General features: G+C 40.7%; 2 protein-coding genes across 4 annotated transcripts; both read left to right on the plus strand.

Moving 5' to 3' along the window:
- The first annotated feature begins 416 nt into the window (after positions 1 to 416).
- LOC120567765 (glutamic acid-rich protein-like) lies at positions 417 to 3,799 on the plus strand. Of its 2 annotated transcripts, none has more exons than XM_039814776.1 (12): positions 417 to 655; positions 1,055 to 1,097; positions 1,288 to 1,336; positions 1,500 to 1,542; positions 1,641 to 1,677; positions 1,772 to 1,832; positions 2,422 to 2,458; positions 2,545 to 2,633; positions 2,712 to 2,842; positions 3,049 to 3,106; positions 3,202 to 3,273; positions 3,357 to 3,799. In XM_039814776.1, exons 1-12 carry the CDS (start codon positions 648 to 650, stop codon positions 3,584 to 3,586), a joined length of 858 nt encoding a protein of 285 aa, XP_039670710.1. In that variant the 5' UTR covers positions 417 to 647; the 3' UTR covers positions 3,587 to 3,799. The 2 variants fall into 2 exon arrangements, with proteins under 2 accessions (XP_039670710.1, XP_039670709.1); XM_039814775.1 differs by having other exon boundaries at positions 424 to 655; positions 1,638 to 1,677.
- Positions 3,800 to 5,683: 1,884 nt separating this feature from the next.
- LOC120568628 (glutamate decarboxylase 1-like) lies at positions 5,684 to 21,651 on the plus strand. 2 transcript variants are annotated; one of them, XM_039816255.1, is made up of 17 exons: positions 5,684 to 5,920; positions 6,862 to 6,978; positions 9,031 to 9,087; positions 10,685 to 10,822; positions 11,608 to 11,850; positions 13,093 to 13,183; positions 16,917 to 17,029; positions 17,143 to 17,258; positions 17,622 to 17,701; positions 17,858 to 17,912; positions 17,998 to 18,114; positions 18,226 to 18,290; positions 18,391 to 18,469; positions 18,619 to 18,768; positions 18,890 to 18,997; positions 19,314 to 19,403; positions 19,704 to 21,651. In XM_039816255.1, exons 2-17 carry the CDS (start codon positions 6,903 to 6,905, stop codon positions 19,875 to 19,877), a joined length of 1,752 nt encoding a protein of 583 aa, XP_039672189.1. In that variant the 5' UTR covers positions 5,684 to 5,920; positions 6,862 to 6,902; the 3' UTR covers positions 19,878 to 21,651. The 2 variants fall into 2 exon arrangements, with proteins under 2 accessions (XP_039672189.1, XP_039672190.1); XM_039816256.1 differs by lacking the exon at positions 9,031 to 9,087 and having other exon boundaries at positions 5,687 to 5,920.
- Positions 21,652 to 22,750: the final 1,099 nt, after the last annotated feature.

Here is a 22,750-nt window from a genome sequence, read left to right on the forward strand (position 1 = left end):
TGCACAGCTAATGTAGCAGTAACAGCTACTTATTGGATGAAATATGGCTGACATGGAGGGTGGACGGAAACAATAGGCTTATGTGTAAGAGGGGCATGGGAGAGAAGCCTTCAAAATATCATATTTCTGAGCTTAAATGTGACTTTTTGTGCATTCAATGCATTTTGGTGGCTTTTTCATTTCACAGATTTCACAGAGCAGCCAAAGCAACTTGCAGTTCTGTTGCAAACTGATGGAATTATAAAAAATATGTAGGCCTACAGTATGACAAAACTTTTTATAACACCTGTAGATTAATTCGAAGAACAACCCATACGATGAACAGAAACGCATGAGTCATATTTAAAATGAAAAGAAAACTACGTACAGTACTACATCACTGCTTCTCCATACTCCAAAATTCATGACACAAATTAATCAAATTCCAATCAATCGCAAAATGTCCGGCAGTACTTGAAGGCAGCATTGACTCGGAGTAGCTCGGTTACTATGTTTACTTCACTGTTGCGATGCAACGACAGTCTGTCCCACTGATAGAAAAGTAGCTAGTTAGCTTACCTTAAAACGAGAAAACCTAGGCATTACAGGAGAGTTTTAGAATAATTAGCTAGTACTTTAGCTAAGTTGCAGTCGCTTTATCTTCCTCAATGAGCAGGTGAGCAACTGGCGGCTTAACGTTACCAACATTAACTAGCAAGACTAATGTTAGTTCACAAAAACATAGTTAACGTTAATGAATGATTATAATGTATTATGCAACGTTAACTAGCTAACGTTATCTGCTAATTTAAGCTAGCACTTAACGACGTAGCTAGTAATTTATTTCAGTACTTCGAATGTTGCTTCAGCAGCTGTCATTATACAAAAAAGTATACCTAGCTAAACGCCTGAAAAATAACCAAAGCATAACGTTACTGTACAATATAAGGTCATTATATACGCTAGAGTGCCACATATAAAGCTTAAAGCTATGTAGAAACGTTAGGATTTTATAATCCATGCTATTTAATTCACAAACAATAACATGATTTCACTGCTGCAATTTGATGTCCAGTTTAGAGTGTTTGGGGAAATCCTCCACCAGTTCACAGAAACAGGTGAGCACTAAATGATAAAGTCAACTGTGTTCTGTTTTATTACAACACTGTAGGTTTCTATCTATCATATGCTTTTTTTATGGATTACATTGCTGATGTTGATTTTCATGCTTGTGCATTGCTACTCTGCATGCCCCAATAAACATTGTATGCATATTACAATCATTTTGACCTCTCTACTTGGATGTAGTTGACAGCAGAAGTCCCCTCTGCAAATGCTGAGACACACAAACCCAGTGGTAAGAAGTAATTCTCATTTCATATCAATGTACAAACATCACTTTCAGACTTATTTCCTTTTGTAAAGACTAAAATGAGACATAAGATTTCACGTGAGTTCCACTTGCGCTTATGCTGCTCATCAGCTTTTTATGGCAAGCTTATATTCTTATTATGTTCTAGACCAAGTTTGGGAAAAGACAGTCATCAGGGACATTAAACCTCGGTAAGAAAAGTCCCATCTTAGCAAGTATACATTTCTGTCATAACACACCATGGTCATCCAGTATTTTAATTTTTTTATTTACTTTCTGCATCCAGCAGGAGTCTTCCTGCCCGGACACCGCCTCGTTCTGTGAAGGTGGGTATTCTGAGATAGACTACACAAAGACTGGATTGACGGAAACGTGTTTTGCTTCACTACTGTAATTACATTTTTTTTTTTCTTTCTTAAGGTTTTTTGCCAGGAGACTCAAAAGTTTGGGTTTCCAAGTGGGGATTTGCTGGATGCAGACGGTATGTGGTGTTGGACTTTCTGAGATTGAGGGAAAATTCATCTCATCAGTACTTTTTCACATAATGTTTAACAATTATGCAAGGAGAAGTCTGTTCCTGAACATGCAGGGATAACAATTGCTCAATCGAAAAGACCAGACTGCAATGCAACTCCCAGATATGTTAACTAGAGCTTCATAATGAATGAAAAATGTGATTTGCTCTTTTTCATTGCAATTGCTGTTGATCACTCGGCACGAGCATATGGATAAATGTGTACGTGCATGCTTGTTAATTTTGTCAAAAGTCATTCTGGGAAATGTAGTAAGTCACAAATAAAGCCACTAACTGTGACAGAATAAGAAGAGACCGGCCGCGTACACCAAAAGTAAACTTTGCTGTCTGTGTCATTTTTCCTCATCATGTCTCCAGACCGTTACAATAAGTTTAATGTTTTGTTGACAACATAATATCAATGGATAGTTTCAGCTTGTTATGTTCACACGATTCACATTAAATACTACTATCTGTGCCCAAAACAATATTTAAAATCCATGCAGGGGTTTACTGTCTAATTTGAATGTATTGGATGTCTATGGTTCTCCTGTAGAGTGCTCACCAAAGGAATCCATCAGCATAACACCAAGGTCTGTACTCTGAATTCACATAATAAGTGATCAGACTAATGAAATGTCACCAACACACAGTTTTAAATCCTAAATGCGATTTTTAGGGTTGATAAACGCACACAGTTGACTGCAGTGCCTGATGAAGAGCTGAAAATGAAAGACCTGAGGAAGCCCCCAGACTCAATACTTATTGGTACGTTTATTGTAGAACAAAATGCAAAATAAGAAATGTAGCACGAAAGAAACTAATGATAGTGTTAATGGTTGTCAGGAGGAACAACACATTCTCCTCCACCAGCTGAGCCTCTCCCCACACATGGGCCAAATGGAGAGGAAGAACAGACAGAAGAAGAGGATGCTGGGGATGAGGAACGAAAGGCACCAGTGGAGCTGATAATGGAGGTGAAGTGACTGATCACCATCAATGATTCTACGCTTCATGCTCTGCTGAGAGGATGGGCTAAACTGGAGTAACTTTTTGTTTTATTTCAGATGCCCAAAATCATTTGAATCCTTGGTTTTAGTCAAAGATATATTTTTACTAAACTTGGATATACTTAGTTGAGAGAAAATGAAATTGAAACCCAGTTTAAAATGTGTGGTTTCAGTTCCTCAGAGCTGTGATGGACAGAGACTTCCAGCTGGCCAGCAAACTGTGTCAGATGAGTATGTATCCTGCATCCATCAAGTCTATGTCTGTCAGTCAATAAATCTGCCACCGGTGAAGCCAGCTAATGATGCCTCTTCTCTCCTCGGTCCAGTTCTCATCTATGAACCAGACAATCCTGAGGCCTCTGAGTTTCTCCCGCTGATCCAGAAGAAGCTGTTGGAGGGTGAGAGTTCCTCCATCTATACAAACACTTATGCTCCATATTCCAGAACACACCATGAGTTTGTGTCATGCCTTTTTCATTAGAGCAAGAGGCAGAGCAGAACACTGAGGAGGAGGAAGAAGAAGAAGAAGAAGAAGTAGATGGGGATAATGATGACTCCGATAACTCCGGGAGTGATGAGGAGTCATCTCAGAGCTCAAACTGTTCCTCTTCAGCTTGCTCCTCCTCGTCACCATCAGATGATGATTATGATGATGAAGAAAAGCAAGTAGACAGACACAAGCCGTGTCCTACTTCTCACATTTCTTGCTAAATCTATTGTACCAATACAACAGAAGCAATGTTAGACACTGTCACCAGATATCTCTGCTAATAGCGTCTTGGAACAGTCTATGTGCATTTTGTAGATGTTGTGACAATGATGCATTTTTTTCAAATTACACATGCAAATTAAATATGTATTGTGGACAAAGCTGATGCCCCTGTTTGCTGAAAAAGTAAACTTATAAACATGCCATTAATAACAGCTGTGTTCGATTGCAGTTTTCTAATTCAAAGCCCTCATCATTTATAACTACACCGGTGCTTTACCTGCTATAACCTATAAGTCAGAATGTCTGCTGCGAGACAGGTCATCTTCACTAAAACTGAAACGATTAGTTGATTAATAGATTAGTCGATCAACAGAAGAGAGAGCGAATCAATCTGTAACTAGTTTGATAAATGATTATTTGCTTAGGTCATTTTTCAAGCAAAGATGCCAAACATTGGTTAAAGCTTCTCTAATGTGAGGACTTGCTGCCTTTCTCTGTTTTTGTTGCATAAACAAAAGCATTTTCCACTGTTTTCTGACATTTCATGGATCAAACAATCGAGACAATATCCGTCAGATTAATTAATAATGAAAATAATCACTTGCAGCCCCTAATCTTGATTACAGTATCATACTGATGATAATGGAAAAGGCTTCCCTTTTCTTGGGCACCCATGTGAAATATTTGCAGTACATTTCTTTAGTAAACAAATAACAAACAAAAAGCACTTTGTAGAGATAAAGATTGTTTTACTAAAGTGTTAGTTAGTATATATAGTACGTACTGTATGTATAGGTCCTAAAAGCTCAACTTAACAAGGCGCCATTTTTTTTCCTGCTTAAAAACAGACCAAGCACCGGCCATAATTGCATGTGTCGCTCAGAGCCACGTCGTTTCGTGCTCATTGGTTCTAGGTCTATTTAACTGCGTCCAGAGTCATTTTGGTCTGTGCTGTTGAAAATTGCAAAAATTAACTGAAAGATAAATTTGCATTTGCGAATTAGTCTGGCTATACCAGGATAGGCCAGACACTTAACACCCCTGAAATCATGAAAATAATTTTGAAGATGCTGAATGAAAAGAAAATAATGTTTGTATCCCCCAAAGCTGGTTTCATCAAACCAGCAAAAATCTGTGCGTGTTCACGTGGGCAAGCGCTTCATACCCATACTGTTGTGATCAGAGCTGTAAATAAACACAATTATATTTATATTTATACTTAATTTATACTTTTTTTTATTGATCCCCAGTGGGGAAATTACAAAGTACAATTCATTTATTTGAATAAATCTTCATTTTTGAATATAGGCAGTTTCTATGGATGATGATGCTGACCATCAAGCATGTTTTTTCTGTGCTACTCTGCTCTGTGTGCACACTGAATCGTTACTTTAAAGGTTACACAGCGTCTCTCACACACTCAGCTATCAGCCAGTTATTATCACATGGCAGAGCTTATCTTTATGAGTCGTCTCTACGCGTGACTTGTGAAAAAGAGAAAGTATGAGTGCCATCTGATAAAGGCTGTGTGTAATTTGCAGTGACTGAATGAACATAATGGCTGCTCTCTGTCCATTCGGTGGACCAGGACACAGGTATGAGGATGACAATAAGTCAACGCCCTCCAGGCTGGATTCACTTTGATGTCTCAGTGTTATTGTCCATGTCAAGGTTATAAAAAGGGTGCAGGTCAAAAATGGTGATGGGTGCAGTGTAGTCATCTCATGAAGGTGAATATCTCAGCCAGCACTTTGTATGGATGGATGGATCATGGACTGTGCGTGCTGCTCTCTCCATCACTTGGTGCTTTTGTAAGAAGCCCCCACAGGTTCATTGAAACATTATGAATGTATATCTGTTGTTACTAAAAACCCATAAACCAACTTTGTCATCACAAGGTCAATTGCTATGTAACCCACTCAGAATACATTTCACATTCACGTCTCCATCCTGTGAAACACACACACACACACACACTGAGGGGTGGGTATACGTCACTGGTGCTTTTCCTTTTGCTTTTTAGGCTTCTTAAAGTGGATTGTGGCTGTCAGTAGCACTCAGGGAAGCTTCTTTAGTCGTCAGAGGGAGGCAAGGCTGTGACTCATGCTTGCGTGAAGAGACCAATGAGCAGCCAGAGCCTGAGATATAAATAACGAATAAAAAATATTCTTGAGGGAGAAAGGGTCACTTGCGCGCCGCTGGATGGGATTTTATTAGTGCGCTCTGTTGGTATTCCGCCATCACTGGACTGTTCCTTGTCGTGTCTTTGGGTTGCAATTGTAACATCTAGTTATAGTTTCTCTGGACTGGACAACCTGTGCGCCCGTGAGTCGGTAAGATGCCTCCTCCGTTCATTTCAGCGGCGCTCTTGATATATTGATATATAGGCTTCATATTTTTTCGTGGACACAGGTGATTGTAACGTCGGAGTTTGTTTTTTTTGGGGGGGGGAGGATAGACTAACAATTCTTTTTTATATTTCATTATATTATGTGTCGTTTGAAAGAAATGAGTCCCAGATGAGTGACAGGAGGAATTCCTTAGCTGTCCAGTCTGTCTGATGACATTGAGTTATGATGAGATGGGATGTGCTTGTTCGAAGCCCAACTTAATTGAAATGTCGATTGCTCAGTCAATATGTAACTGACGTAGGCTATTTATAGTTGCAGCTTATCAGTATTTGCTTAATAAATCAGTCTGTTTAAAAACAGGTGTGACTTTACCAATATTTCCTGTCATGTATTAATTTATATTTTTTTGAATAGCACATGTCCTCCAACTAAGGCAGGCTGAATGAATGTGTTTTTAATCTTGTTTTCATTCGTTAGAAATATCTCTCTAATATATAGCTATGAGTGCAGTGGATGATCACAAACATACAGCTCATACATTTTAATGGTCTCGTGTCGCTCTGCCAAAGACTGATATCTAAGGGAAATTATATTGTTGCTCCAACGAGCCATTAGAACGTATAATAACTATATTTCTTATATGTGGCGCTCCCTGATAACTGAATGTTATCTTTAACATGTATCCTGATGTGCGCATTGCTTGTGCGTCGTGCGCAATTCTCTCCAAATTGCGCGGCTTGGTTCATAGCGCAATATCCTTCGGGAATAACTCGTTCCTTGCGACGCACCGTGGATAACATGATTGCCTGATCAAATCCTGGTCTGCCAATTAAATGGATTGTAGTTATTCAAAATATATATTTCAAATGTGAGTTGTGTAAGATGACCTGGTCACTCCTAACCCTGGACCGTTTTGTTTGCAGTTGAATTATTTCCCAGCTGGAGATCAGATTACAGAGGACTGATGGCCACGTCTGAACCGAGAGCCACTGGCGGGGACCAGGACCCCAACTCCGACAATTTAAGACCTCCGTCCACAAGTACGTCCTCCTCACACTCCTCTCCCTGTTAATAATATCGTAATCCAGTATCGATCCCCGAGGGTAAATTCTCGTTAAGGCTGTCCCTCTCCGGAGCGTTCAGACTGTGCTTACAGAAACAGCCCACTGGAGCTGACCGGGACTCGGTGCCTTGCTCAAAGACACTTATGCATCCAGTGCGATCTATTGCCAACACGAAGGCTTAACCCTCTCTCTCTCTCTCTCTGCCTCTGTCTGCCTCCCCGTCCCTCTCTCCCCTCCTCCTCTGTCTGATAAAAGCGAGTCTCGCCCGGGCCATTTGCTGTGTGGTCTCCGTCGTTAATCATTCCGGTTAAAAACAGAGCCATCACAGCTGCCTGTCGCTGTCTGGCGGATCAGCGGTGCGCACCGAGCAGTGGACCTGGCGCAAAAATAATGCACCGTTAAAGCATTGGTATTTTTAATGATCCAATATTTTTGAATAAAAATGCATGTTCATATCGAATATATTCCTGGTTTGAATATTTTCCCTATATTTTCTTACATTAACGCCTTCGTTGTCTGGGGTTTAATCGTGCGTTTTGAAAACGTTTTCGACAAATTTTCCACACAAAAAAATTACATTGTTTTATTACTTAGGCCTATTATTTATTTTTGACGTTATTCATTGTATCTCGTTTATGTAGGCCCTCGGGGCTATAAGCTGCATTAGTTGCGCATGGAGATATAGGCTATTTTGCGTTTTTTTATTTTTTATTATTAATAGCTGAACACATTTATGTAGGCCTACACATTAACCTATGGGTTAATTAGGCTAATTGTTTTAAGCCTTTGTCGCATGCCCAAATCGACTCTATAATAGTGCACTTGAGCAGCCATCTGCAGTGCAACGCGGGGAAAGGATGGCCGCTTTTTGTCTTTGGCCAAAATGTAAAAGGAAATAGGCTGCAGTTCCTGAGGGCCGGTGTACAATTCAATTTCATATTTTCTCTTTTTTTTTTCTCTCTTTATCGAATGCAATATTTTTGTTGAATCTTTTATTTGTGGCCTTTGGGTGTCAATAAACATGTCTACAAAAATGTAAGACTTATTTTAAATGTGAATTTGTCCCGAGAAAAGCTCTTTAAAAAAGATGTTTGTTTTGTGAAGAAAGGTTTGTTTTGTCTGACTTGCTCGCACACTGCTGCTGGATGTTGCCATTATCTCTCTTCCACGCTCCATCTCACGCCTGGCGGCATGTAGTGTCTGTGCGTGCGCGTGTGCGCGCGCGCGCGTGTCTGCTGTGTGTATGCCTTGGCCTCAGCACCTCGAGCGGCTCTCTAGTTTCTCTCAGAATGAAATTGCTTCAGTGAATTTAAATACTTGTTTTTTGTTATGAAAGTTTTCCATCAGGTGTATTCGCCGCCTCGCTGTATAGCTCTGCTGCCGCGCGCTCTGCATTTTATTCCCTCTGGCTTCTGCTCCATCTCTGCTCACGCATGTCCACGCTCGGGTTTAAGTGTGTAGCTGTGAGTGTGTATGCATGAGACGCACTATAGCCTACTATAAGTTTCTGCATCAAGCCGGCTATAGACTTTCCGGCCACAGACATAACCAGCTCGCTCCAGTCACATACTGTGTTTCACTCAATTAATCCCTGCCCTCCTCCGTGAGCTCATTTCACGGGCGTTAATTCCAGTCCGCCCCTTGGCTGGGTGTGTGAGCCGGCGTGGATGTGCCGTGCGGGCCACTGGCGGTGCCTATTGATTGAACCTAAATCGGAAATGTTATAAGACTCATCCCCCGATGATCAGTGGGTGCTGTGGTAAATAACAAGGTGGATAAATCATCGGCCCAACAAAGACCACTTTGAGCCAAATGACTACGAAACAAATAGTTTGAGGCTTTAAAACCCCGCATGAAAATACCAAAACACCCGGAGTGTTCAGAGTCACACACCCGGCCAAGAGCCGTGCGCATCACGCAGCTTCCACTGTGCTCACTGTGCTCCACCAGCTTTATATCCATAATCCGCCCATCCACGTTGTCTCCGCGGCCTGCACACCAGAAACTCAAACGTTCATTCTGTTTTAGCCTACGAATATGCGTGGATGCACGGATGTACACGGAAACTGGGGATGAAGATTTGTGGTAAGTTTTTTGGGCACATAAACCGTTCCACGTTAACTCCTTTCATATGTTATTCACATTTTTGACATCTTAGAAAAATGCAATTTTGGAAGGACCAGATTTCTTTGGCATATGAATGTATGATAATATGTCTCCATAATATTCCATTAGAATGCATAAGTGTCAGCATAGGGTGGCTGTTATTCTTAAAAGAAATTCCGTTTGCAGGCCTAAAATAGGCCATGATAAAGGCTGTTAGAGCAGGGCCATCCACGACTGTCACCGTGTGTTTCCATCTTCTAAAGGTCAGTGGACATTAGCCTGTAGGTCTTATGATGAGAGCCCCAGATCACCCACCCACCGCCCCTGACCCCCGCAATGTCTTTTCCATTTCACCAACAAGACAAAAAATCCCCGAGACAGGCCTGGAAATATAGCATGTTATAAAGCCCAGAAAGACCCTCAGAATAACCTGTAAATAAAGAAGTAATTTCATTTTCCGTTCATATCTTTCCTTGCAACAAATAATAGTTTTCTTTAAAAGCCTACTGACAATCACACTGATGGCCTATACAGTGGAGAACGTGACGTCAAGGGACTGTCTGTTTATTTCTCCATCATTTGAAGGAATTTGTTTCTAAAAAAAAAATATATGGATATGTTTTTCTTGCAGCTTTACAAAGAGGGAATGAATATCATGTAGATATGGAACAGGAAACAGGATATAATTGGCCTTTGTGTTATGGCAGAAATCAATTAAAACCAAAGGATCGAATAAGCTACGTATGGGATCGCCAACGTTTGGTATTTCTGAGAATGAGAAAACGACCAATATATTTTGATTGGTCTAAATTACATTTTAATGGACTGAAATGGAAATTGAATGGGGATATTTCTATGTGGAGGCTTAAGCAGTTAGACCGTCTCAAATATTGATTTCGGAAATGTCATATAGGATTTAATGAGCAAGGTGTTATTGAGTTGGCATTGAAAAATATTAATTTTATAGGCTTACAGATAACAACGGTGTGTGACTTCCATGTGTTTTGTGCACAATTAGTCCCACCCGTGACCACATTATCCTGCCGATATAAAGGCCCAAATGCAGAAAAAGGATCAATCATAGAGGTCAAAACATGCTTAGGGGTCTGTGCATCCTTCATTAACCCCTCATTATGGGATGTGCGTTTATTGGCTGTATGGGTCCTCACCGCGGGCTGTCCCGTCCTGGCCTGCCCTCGAGCCGATCAGTCTGTGGACTGGGTGTTTCCTCACCGAGGTATGGTTGTGATGTCACAGGGTGGGGCGGGCACCCCACACACACACACACACAGACACGGGTGGTTCCTCTTCCTGTGTGTGTCCATATATGGCCTATATAGGTTTGGCCTCCACCAGAAAATCCTCAAATTTCTCAGGGCATTTAGGAGCTGACTTTAGACAACACAGATTTTTTTTTTCAAAAGCTGCCTTACCACGTATATATTTATAGACTAAATAACGCGGAATATTTGGACATTCATTATTCGTCTTTCTTGCATTTAAAAAATAATCATTTCTTTGTGTGGGATGGAGGTGTTTGGTGATAACTCCTGTCCTCCGCCGTGTAACACCCTAGGGTTCCTGCAGAAGAACAACAGCCTGGACGAGAAGGGGAGGCTCGCGGGCCAGAAGAACTTGCTCTCGTGCGATAACAGTGACAGGGACGCGCGCTTCCGCCTCTCCGAGACCGACTTCTCCAATCTGTTCGCCAGAGGTGAGAACTACATAAGCGCTATTTCGGCTTGACGTATCTAAACAAATAAGCTATTACTCAATTTTGTGTGCTTCATTGGCGCTGTACGCTATGGTCACATGTCATAGGCCCATTACTTCAAACTAAAGTGACTGTTGGCGACTTTGTCGAGGCGGCCTACAACCAGACAAGCACATCTTTGCATCTTTGTTGTTAAAATTAGTTGTTCTCTTTTTGCTACAATATTGTCTTCTTTTACCCAGTGAAAGTCAACTTTCTAGAGGACGACGACTGAAGTTAGAGGCATATTAATAATTAAATAATTAAAATATCTAGAAAAAGAACCAGAGGCTGGTGGTTGGCTTTAATGTCAAGTTACTCAAAATTATAACAGTAACACATAGGCTAAACCACTTTTTGAGAAAAATATATCCTAATGTTATTTTTGTAAAGTGTTGTCACCACAGCAAGTATAGTCTACCTGTTGAGATCTGGAATCAATGCACTTCTCATCTTAAATCCCACTAGAGAAAATGTACGACCATACATGGAGTAGTTACTAATGATATTAGCCTGTTAACCTATAGCCTATTATAAATAGCCTATTACATTATTCGACACAGATCACTAACAGAGAAATTGTAAGAAATACACAATCAAATTTGGACTTAAAATAATAACTATGTGCCCAAAGCTTTCTAAAGGCTACTCAATTAAATGTCTGTGGTAAACATGCTCAGTCTAAAAGGGACAAAAGTATAAAGCTACCAGGCTAAATTCCCATCACCTTTCTCCTCACCTCTTAGACTTGCTGCCAGCCAAAAATGGAGAAGAGCCTACTATTCAGTTTTTGTTGGAGATTGTGGACATCCTCACCAACTATGTCAAGAAGACTTTCGACCGCTCCACTAAGGTGCTGGACTTCCACCACCCCCACCAGCTCCTGGAGGGTATGGAGGGCTTCAACCTGGAGCTGTCTGACCAGCCCGAATCCCTGGAGCAGATCCTGGTGGACTGCAGGGACACGCTCAAATATGGCGTCCGGACAGGTAGGCTAGGACACCTTCAAGGTTGAGCTATAGAGCTGTATCTGAGGGGAAAAGGGGGGGGGGGGTTGAATTATTCATATGCTGGTATAGGTTATTTAGCAAAAGGACACTGAATGTGTGAATATAAAAAGCAATTAACTTCTACTCTGTCAATTCAAAAATGGTGTTTTCATCTGCAGAGCAACGTATAGTCATATACGTCATTATACAAAGCAAAATATAATACTAGAATTTTACAGTAATTTTATGATATATTTAAAAAAAAAACACTTGTCCATTTTATAACTTGGTGAATCAACACAAACCATTAGAGAAGAAGCTGTTTGCCAGATAGTGTATGGCCTATTACAGTGACTGCGTTATTTATTGTCCCCCTGGTAATTCACTTGACATCCTCCTTTTCTTTCCCCTCGACTTATTAAAGCAAGTGTCGCCTGAGGGGATCCTAACACGGGCTGTTTCAAGCTGTTAAAAAACGACAAGGCTCAAACTGTCCCTTGGGTTTTATATATCGAGCAGGGTCTACTGTGCCTACAACTCAACACCACGTTTCAATTGCAGACATGGTGGGGGTTTTTGTGCTCAATTTTGTGAAGTCGGACTGGAGGAGCTGTCCGTGGTGCTGAAATATAAAGCAGCTCTTTCCTCTCGCTGTTAAGCAGCACTGCCATTGATTTGGGATTTATTTTCCCTATTTAGGATTTTTATTAATAAGTAAGTTAATGTGACTCACATATTGATAAGGCTATATGAGCCATACAGCGCCACCACCACCACAAGGTGCTTATATCCATGACTGCATTTAGGCTCCAGGCCTATTGACGGGGACTGTGTGCGCAAGCACCTTATAGTCTAAATGGCTGTCATATAGCCTTGTTAACAATGTAATTATATACACTGAACAGTGCTATGTCAGATCCCTTAGGTTTCATGGCTTACCAGGGGAATACAAAATGATAACTGACCAACGACTGTGAACATTGAAATTAAGAATTGTTTCATGTGTCTTTCATTTTTATTTATTTATTTTCACAATCAGATGTAGGCGGTCAGCTTTAGCCTGCAGGATATTGAAGTCATATGTCTTCATAAAGCTAATGTACTCAGGACAAGGAAGATTAGCGGCTGTCTTATTGCTTTCTCTTTATATAAAGCATGATTCCCTCATAAAGGCAGTGAAGCGCAGTTAATAGGCAAGTCATTAAAACAGTTATATTAAGATAGTTATATTTTTATGTTTAGGTCACCCACGATTCTTCAACCAGCTGTCCTCTGGTCTGGACATCATCGGTCTGGCCGGAGAGTGGCTCACCTCCACCGCCAACACCAACATGTAAGTCATACAGTATGCTGCTCTCTTTGCTTGCATGCTTGTGCATGACCAAGTTATTATCTAATCAGGGAACTACCTCAATATACTGTATCATAACAGGACAACCGAGTTTTCCAGTTTGTAGGCCACTGGAAATAGCCCCCAGTCATTATCATATAGCCATGGTGGAAGTGCTTATTTTGTCCCCCTCAGCTCACTCTACAATTGGTCAGAACATCCTCTGAGGGCAGTTATATAAAGTGTTTGGTTTGTCCTGTTGAGACTGTGTATTGACAGACGGTAGGCTGCCACTGTGTTGTATTGTATATCGGAGGCAGCCCAGCCCCAGGGGTGGTTAGATTGCATATTGATCTCAGGTCACAGTTACATGGTGGCCCAGTCTGATAGAGGGCATGAACCACATCAACATCACACACTCTCGACACATACACACACGCACAAACTCTCACACACACACGTGCTGTAAATAAGCTATAACTCTGTGTTATGATCACTGGCATAGAACATCACATGAATACTACTGTACAATATCAGATTATTGAATACAGACACATGCACACACAGAGCTACACACATAGACAAGCACATTTTGGCAATTCATTTTCAGTGGAGGGATTGATTTATTCATGAGAGTAGATATGAATTCCTCCAAAATAAGAAATCACAGCCCTATACACTTCTATTCTACGAAATATATTTTGTTTCCTATTCACGGCCATATTTACAGTATTAAGACTGACGTTAAGAGCTAACCAGAGAAGAAAATGTACAGCACTCTTATGTATGGCTGAAACTAACGATTATTTTCCTTATCATTTAATCTTTAAAAAAAATTAAATATTTAAAAAAAATTGTGAAAACTGACCATCATTCTTGACTGAAAAGCCTATGATGACATCATAAAATGTCTTGTTTTGTCTGACCAGCTGTCCAAAACCGACAAATCCTCAACTTACTTTTACATAAAACAAAGGAAAGCAGCAAATCCTCAGAAGCTGCAACTAAAAATCTAACAAGGAATCCATCGATCAACTAATTGTTTCATGTCTACTCTTCTCTATGAGAGAGACAAATCAGGGTTTGGCATGAAAACAACAACAGTAAGCATGACAATTAAAGCAAGACAACTGCCTAAAAATTCTAAAAGCATTTAAAAACAGTTTTTCAAAGCAGAACCAGTCACTTAAATATCTATGTACAACAAATCTGCAAGAGATTTCCTTGGTGTAGTTTCATCGTACACACACTGACATATCGCTGCAGAGACAGCAGCACCTGCACTGTGCATTAAAACCACACGAGATAAATAGTGGGCAGAGGACAATATAGTACACCACTCATACACACAAACTGAGCATTCAGTATCCTCTAACTATTGTGGCCTCTATCCTTCCTCCTAGAATGGCTGCTAAAGAAACGATCAATCTAAGGATAATAAACCAACCGCTAAAGGAAAATTGAGACACTTAATTTATCCCATTTCTCAAAACATTAGCTTAGGAAACCACCCACTCTTAGGAAAAACTTTCCCATCTCATCTCCTGCTTGGAAGAATGCCCCAAGAGACAGGGCCAATGAATTCACACTCTGGCGCACACTTTCATAATGACACACACAAACACACACACACCAGCTATGGCTGTCCCAGATACAGCAGCTAGGGTTTCCAGTCCATTGACTGCAGGCTCATTGTGAGCTGGTCTTAGCAGATAGGCCAGCTGGGCCCCACACTGACACACAATGTCCTCCGGCTGCACAGAAAACCCTGTCACACTGGGGAAACTGGCTGCTGCAGCTCCCTGTGGAGTGCTCATTCCGGCTCTATTGTCCCTGTGGGTACAGACTGACTCAGTTCTCCTTTGAGGGTCTGAGAGGAGAGTGTGGTTGGGGGTCAGAGGGTTAGTCACATAGAGACACACACACACACACACACACACACATTCAAACACAGACTCATACACATTGAGTGCCCTTGATGACGATAATAAGGGCATTTAGGGGCTGTCCCTGGAGACAGGCAGGTGACTCAGGGGTAATTTTCACCCTGAAAAGACCAATGATTGGCTCTGATTGTGATAATGATCACCATTATTGTCATTACAGCGTGAAATGACTCACAGAGAGAAGGAGAATTTTAAAAAGGTGCACTGGTTTTGTCCCTTTTCTGCTGTGAATACATTGTAAGAAGAAATGAAAGTGGTACATCCAGGATATTAGGTGTTTTGTGTTCCTTATATGAACCCATCATTTCAATATATCAAAGAACACCATATTTTCTTAAAAGTAGGCCAGTGACAGGCTGCAAAATGTGACATTTTGTCTTTGTGATTTTATCCATTGCTGTCGCTGTTCATAGTCGAAGCCCAGCAGTCACGATCTGATCTGGTGTATTGACCAGAAGCTAATGTTCCAATCAACTCCATCCCGTGGGTGAGCCCTCACCAGGGATAATTAACAAGAAACATGTCTTTTTCTTCTCTATTTCTTTATTATTTTACAGTAATTCGATTTCCAACTATCTTCGATCATAGCATTTACTCTCTTTTCTTTTCTCCCTTATTCTCTGCCACTTCTTTCCGCCTTGTTTGTTCTGTACACTTTCCTTTCCATGCCTCCATATCATCCCCTCCTCTTCCTTTGTTGTCCTCACAGTTTGCATCAGTGCATTGTTTCACCTACAGCTCCCTCTGCTCACAGCCTTCATCTCTCCTCTCTAACCATGCTACGAAATTGCTTCAGTCCTCGTTTAGATATATACGTGTGAACAAAACAGAGAGGAATCGAAGACTAGAGAAGATTATTATTAGATTGATTATTGTTGTTTTAGATAGTAATGGTGGTGGTGTCTGATGGGGGTGTAGGAGTGTTGTGTAACTGGCCTTATTAAAAGCAGGGTAGACAGGGATCAGTCCTAAGGGTGCGTGTGGGAGGCGGTGAGATGGCCTGTCAGTTAGCAACGAGAGCAAAAGCTCAGGCCTCACTGTAAGAGTTGACACACATTTAAGGTACTTTAGCTTCTTCAGGAGTGTTGCTCTTTTGTTGTCCATGGAGCTATGAGTCATTTTATCTTTTGTTAGCTGACAGAGAGGTCCGAAACACGTCTGCCATTTTTTAAAAGCTGCCTTTCCGTCTCTCACCTCTCTAACAATTGTGAATATTATTATTATTTTTTTTTATCTTTTCTTTTTCTTTATTTTAATGAAAGAATGAAATTAACAATTATAGTGTCTTCCTCAATTTCTGAATTTTAGGGTCAACAGAGGCTGTTATCTGTTTAAAACACTCTCCCTGCCAGTCTTTCTTTCTTTCTTCCTCTCTCTCTCTCTCTCTCACACACACACACACACACACACACACACACACATTCACGTCCTCTCAGCCATCAAATCAGCCCCATTCAGAGTCGCCGCTGAGATTGGCAGGATTGACAGATAGCCATCAGAGCTTTGTGGGCTTTAATTAAACTACTGAGTGATTTCAGAAAGCCTTTGAATTTGAATGTTTGCTGCCTGACTCCTATCAGACACTTTTTAATTAGCCCAGTCAGCACAAGCTCCAGTTTGTGCTCTGTGGATGGAATTATGTTAGGCTAATGAAAAACCAATGAGTTTGAGTGTGTGTGTGTGTGTGTGTGTTGGCGTGTCTGTATTTAGGCTTTCTTATCTGCAAGTGTGTGCATGCATAAGACTCTTCTTTGATTCTATATTTATAAATCTTGTGATGTGATTGACAGGTTCACCTATGAGATCGCTCCAGTGTTTGTGTTGATGGAACAGCTGACTCTGAAGAAAATGAGAGAGATGATTGGTTGGGCCGGTGGAGAGGGAGATGGACTCTTTTCACCAGGTTGGTCTATATATAACATATTGAGTGTGTGTTATTGTGTGTTGAATCAGTATAATGAGTATAGTTACCATGCTGCTGTTCAAGGTGCTGATGTGTCCATCTCTCTTCAACAGGGGGCGCTATCTCCAACATGTACAGTGTGATGATGGCACGTTACAAGTATTTCCCCGAGGTCAAGACCAAGGGCATGTCTGCGGCTCCTCGCCTTGTCCTCTTCACATCCGAACACGTACGTGACACACACACACACACACACACACACACACACACACACACACACACACACACACACACACACACACACCATTTTAGGTATTCCAATAAAGCAGGCGCTATGCTTCACTGGCTGTAGATTGAGGCCATTGAAGAAGTCTGGTAATAATCAGTATGTCTATTTGAATCAAGGCAATGGCTAGTTTTATGGATTCTTTTTGCTTTTATTGCATTTACGTTTGTCTATAAAGAATTGCTGACAACATGACAGAAAGCAAACCAAACCTTCCAACAATTACCTCACAAAATCTCCACTTCATTGTTTCACACTATTATTTAAATGAAAGATGAATTGTATACTTAATGTGTGTCTCTACAGAGCCACTACTCCATAAAGAAGGCTGGAGCTGCTCTGGGTTTTGGCACTGATAATGTGATCCTGTTGAGCACAGATGAGAGGTGGGAAACTCGTCTTAGAAATTAAAAGCCACAATTAATGCAATACATGTGTAAAATACTGTATTGTGAACAATGTGATGACAAGAGGAGACTACTCCATGGTTCTTGTATAACTTATTGTATGTAATGATAATATGATGCTCAACACTTTTTCAGGGGGAGAGTCATTCCTGCAGATCTGGAGGCCAAGATCATTGATGCTAAACAGAAGGTCAGTGTCACTGTTGCTTTTTCTTTGTTTCTCTCTTTAATTGTTCCTGCTCTTTAACCAACATTTTTGTGTGTTGATTCTGCAGGGATATGTGCCATTGTTTGTGAATGCCACAGCTGGTTCGACAGTGTACGGTGCATTTGACCCCATCAATGAGATCGCTGACATCTGTGAGAAGTACAACTTGTGGCTCCATGTTGATGTGAGTAGTTGACACTGGAACAGTTGCTGTAGTATTTTGATAGCAGTAGTTGTAATATACTGTATGTCCTTGCCCGCATACCCTCCTGTAAAAGTGCTCTTCTTTCCTCAGGGTGCGTGGGGTGGTGGACTACTGATGTCCAGGAAGCATCGCCATAAGCTTGCCGGAGTTGAGAGGTAAGTACGTGGGAACAGATGGGTTGCTCAGTATTGTTATTTAAAGAACATTTCCAGTGAAACTACCTCAGTACATTAAGACATATATTAAACTTTGCAGGGCCAACTCTGTCACGTGGAACCCTCACAAGATGATGGGCGTGCCTCTCCAGTGCTCTGCAATCCTGGTCAGAGAGAAGGTACAGCAAACACACACACACACACACACACATATACACACACACACACACACACACACACACACACACATACATAGTGCTCACATGCCATGGGCATAAGAGGATAAAAGGTTAATAGTGTATGTACTGTACTTTATGTGTGTCTGTAGGGAATTCTGGCAGGCTGTAACTCCATGTGTGCTGGCTACCTGTTCCAACCAGACAAACAGTACGACGTCAACTACGACACAGGGGACAAAGCAATCCAGTGTGGCCGACACGTCGACATCTTTAAGTTCTGGCTCATGTGGAAGGCCAAGGTGCTTAAGAATGTCTTTAAGCCAAATTGTCATGGTCTTATCATAGCAGATGCTGAAGTTTTATAATCCATGTTTTCTGTTATAATTAGTGCCTGACAGACATTTTTTTTTAACCCTGCAGGGCACCATAGGGTTTGAGCAGCACATTGACAAGTGTTTGGAATTGTCTCAGTACCTGTACAACAAGATCAAGAACAGGGAGGGATATCAGATGGTGTTTGATGGAGTGGTAAGCTTCCCTAAGGTTTTATTCTATCAAGGTTATTTATCACTTAGGAAAATTCAATATTGTATCCTTTTAGGATAATAAGCTATACTGACATGAGACCATAAACAACAAAAAAACTCAAAATCATATATTGATTTTACAAAACGTTAATTAACATGTTAAAACTTTGTTTATAACTCTTCTCTGTCACATTATTTAGCTTGCTCTTTTTCCTCTACCTCCATCTTTCTTCATTTTCTTTTTGTTCGTGTGTGTGTGTGTGTGTGTGTGTGAGAGAGAGTGCGAGTATATTAACTGTGTTTATTTCTGTCTGCAGCCCCAGCACACCAATGTTTGCTTCTGGTACATCCCACCCAGCCTGAGAAGCATGCCTGATGGCGAGGAGCGGCGAGAAAAACTCCACAGGGTAAGACCCTCGTCAATGTATTTACTTTTAATTTCATCAACCTGTGCATTACTGGTGGTCTGCGCCCATGGACTACAGATGGAAATTAGCTACTGCTACATCTGGTTCAATAAATGTATTGTACACAAAAAAAATTTAAAAAGTAAAAACATTCATTTCAAATACTTTCATCTATCAGCTTACATGTTTAGCCTACCTTTTTATTCATACAACCAATGAATGATGCCTTCATGAACGCTATTTATTGCAGACTCCCATTAGGAATGCAATTTGTCTCTAAGTTTTCTCTTTTCCTAACAGGTAGCGCCAAAGATCAAGGCCATGATGATGGAGTCAGGGACCACCATGGTGGGCTACCAGCCTCAGGGCAAAAATGTCAACTTCTTCCGCATGGTCGTCTCCAACCTCGCGGTCACCCAGTCTGACATCGACTTCCTCATCGATGAGATTGAGAGGCTCGGTCAAGATCTGTAGTCCTTCTCAGCCGTCGCTGCTCTAGTGGCCAGAGGGCGATCATGCAGTCGTCTATCTGTTGTATTTCCAAGGCAAATGCCAATGGGGGGAAACATTTACAGTGCTGCGGACAGAATAATGATAGGACATGTTTTAGGTTCTTTCTATCCAGTCTGTCTTTGTCTGAAGCATTCTGACTGTTTCTCCAACCGAAGGGAAGCTAGAAATGAGAGAGACTTTGAGTGTGTTACTTGCTCGCCCACATGGTTCCTCCTCTATAAATATATAAGTATCTGAAGGCTCCACGTCCAACCAACATGCTCTAATGTATGTGTGCGCTGTGGATTCTTGTAATGTGTGCGTGTATGTGATCCAGTTTCTCGTTTAATGTAGTTTGTGTTTTAACGTCTGTGTGTGTGTGTGTGTGTGTGTGTGTGTGTGTCTATGTGTGTGCCTGAGTGTGTGTGCGTGTGGTCAAACACTTAAAGGGAGAAAAGCACAGATGCAAATTAACAAACTGTCATAAAATTATTCTGCTGTATCATACATTTGCTACGCAAAATTGAATCATTGGTGCTTTCCGCTGTACATATTATTCTCAGTGCACTGACTTATTTGTCCTAAACCAGTGTCCGTGCAGTGTGTGTGTGTGTGTGTGTGTGTGTGTGGTGTGTGTGTGCGTGTGCAGGTGTGTATCCTGTCATGTATTTTAAGCTAGCACTGTGTTATAAATAAGCTTTTCATAACCTTATGTGCACACCCTACCAAGCGTGTTAAACTGAGGCATTTTGATCACCTCCAGCAACTGATCTACAGTCTGCAATATTTTCCCTCATAGAACTTTAAGATTAAGATTTAAAATGTCCACAGCTGTCCCAAGTCTGTGACAACTTGTAAAACGCTGGCTCGTTGTTTTCATGCAATCATGTGATAATCATGTGTTTATAACATTGTTAAAATATTAAATATTAAGATTATATAAGAACTCATATTTATTGCATTTCCACTGTTTGCAGATTCAGGTATTTCATTGTAAATGTATCTTTATTTGTATTACATTGTAATACATTTCTAAATGTAATCACAGAGACTAGAGTAAAGTTTATTTATAGTGCTTTTGTCAGCCAAAGAAAGCGAATCGGGAACAGAGCAATCCATTGTCCTTCATATAGAACTTGTTATAGATTATAGGTGTTTGTAAAATGTTACCTATTGACCCTTGACTGCGATGCAATTTCTATGGTGTGTTTCTTTCTGTGATTGTGAGTCTTTTGGACCGAATGTTTTGAGATGACTGACTGGCCTTCTGATGAGATTAAGAATGAAGTTTATATAATCCTCGTCTTTTATTTTAGAGAATAGCACAAGGATGTGAGAATGTACTCTTTTGAGACTGGGAAGAAAGTATTGTTGTATCTGTCTGAATCCTAATGCATTTACTGTAATATAGTATATATTAATTGTAATACATATTACCTGTATTCTCAGTGTTATGGGAACTCAATGTGTGTCTTTGCACAATGTTAACCTTTCTTTCTTCCATTGTAAATGGATGTGTACTATGGCAGTATTATATAAGACTTAAGTTAACAAAGTATTTATGGCATCTAGGGACCATATGTAAATGGCACAAGTGCATAAATAATTTTTAAGGTAATCTGTGTGCTGTATGTGACCAATCTTTTAGTTTTTTGTTGTTGTTGACAAAGCCAGCTGTAAGGGAACGTTTCCCAGGAGGCACTTTAACAGAACCATACCATCTTGAAAAAAATTAATAAAGTCTACTAAAGGAAAACATGAGTCTGACTTATTGAAACACACACACACACAAATCTCTGTCTTTTAGATAAATGTTTTTTTCTCTGCGGCTCCACAAACAGCACTCTACAAAAATGTCATATCACACACACACACACACACACACACACACACACACACACACACACACACATACACACCACATTATTGCCTCTCTGCCTAATCATCCTCGAGGAGGCTTTGTTTGGCCCCCAGCTGAGTATTGGATTGGCTGTTCTTCAGCGTAAAACCCTCCTCTCCTATCAGCTTTTTCTCTCATTTATTCTTTCCTTTCTTCCCCATCTCTTTCCTCTCTTCTCCTCTACATATTTACTTTTTTTCCCCTCGCATTTGCTACTCCCTTAATTCTCTCTTTTTTCTTAATTGCCCCCATACCTCCTCTCCTCTTGCCTTTATTCACCTACGAGTAAGATGTGATTAAACCTTACTAGGCCAAAATGTCATAGATAAACAAAGGCACTTGTTACCTTTACATGGAGGGCATACAAATATCAAAGAGGAGGGTGGTTGTGGAGTGAGGCTTGAGATCTACAGTGAGATCAGCAATGAGTATGTGACGTATTGCCACCGCCCTCTGGTGGTGGTGGTCTGTCTGCACAATCAAATGTGCAAAATGAGGGGTTTTAAAACTTTCAAATAAAACCATATTAATAATATAAAAAATCAGCTGTATTTTTCAAAAGCTTTGCCCTCTGCCCCATGTAGGCCAGGAAATGAAAAGTATATATTATTCACTGCTATTCAATACAATGATAATGTAGCTGCAGGAATATCTTTTATGTATGCACTGTACATATAGGGTATGCAGGTGTGTGTGTGTGTGTGTGTGTGTGTGTGTGTGTGTGTGTGTGTGTGTGTGTGTGTGTGTGTGTGTGTGTGTGTGTGTGAGAGAGTAAATTGACTTCAACAATCTAGTACATCATGAATTATAACAAGAGTAAGCTTGGTTTTTCAACTATCCAGTTAGCAGGTTTATGTGTGTGAGTGTAAGAAAAATGTAGGCCTATGTGCATATACACATGCTATAAATGGAGTCCTACTGCTTTTGCAACTGAAGGGGTTTTAAGTGAAAGAAA

The sequence above is a fragment of the Perca fluviatilis genome, chromosome 11 (assembly GCF_010015445.1).
Source record: "Perca fluviatilis chromosome 11, GENO_Pfluv_1.0, whole genome shotgun sequence".
NCBI lineage: Eukaryota > Metazoa > Chordata > Actinopteri > Perciformes > Percidae > Perca > Perca fluviatilis.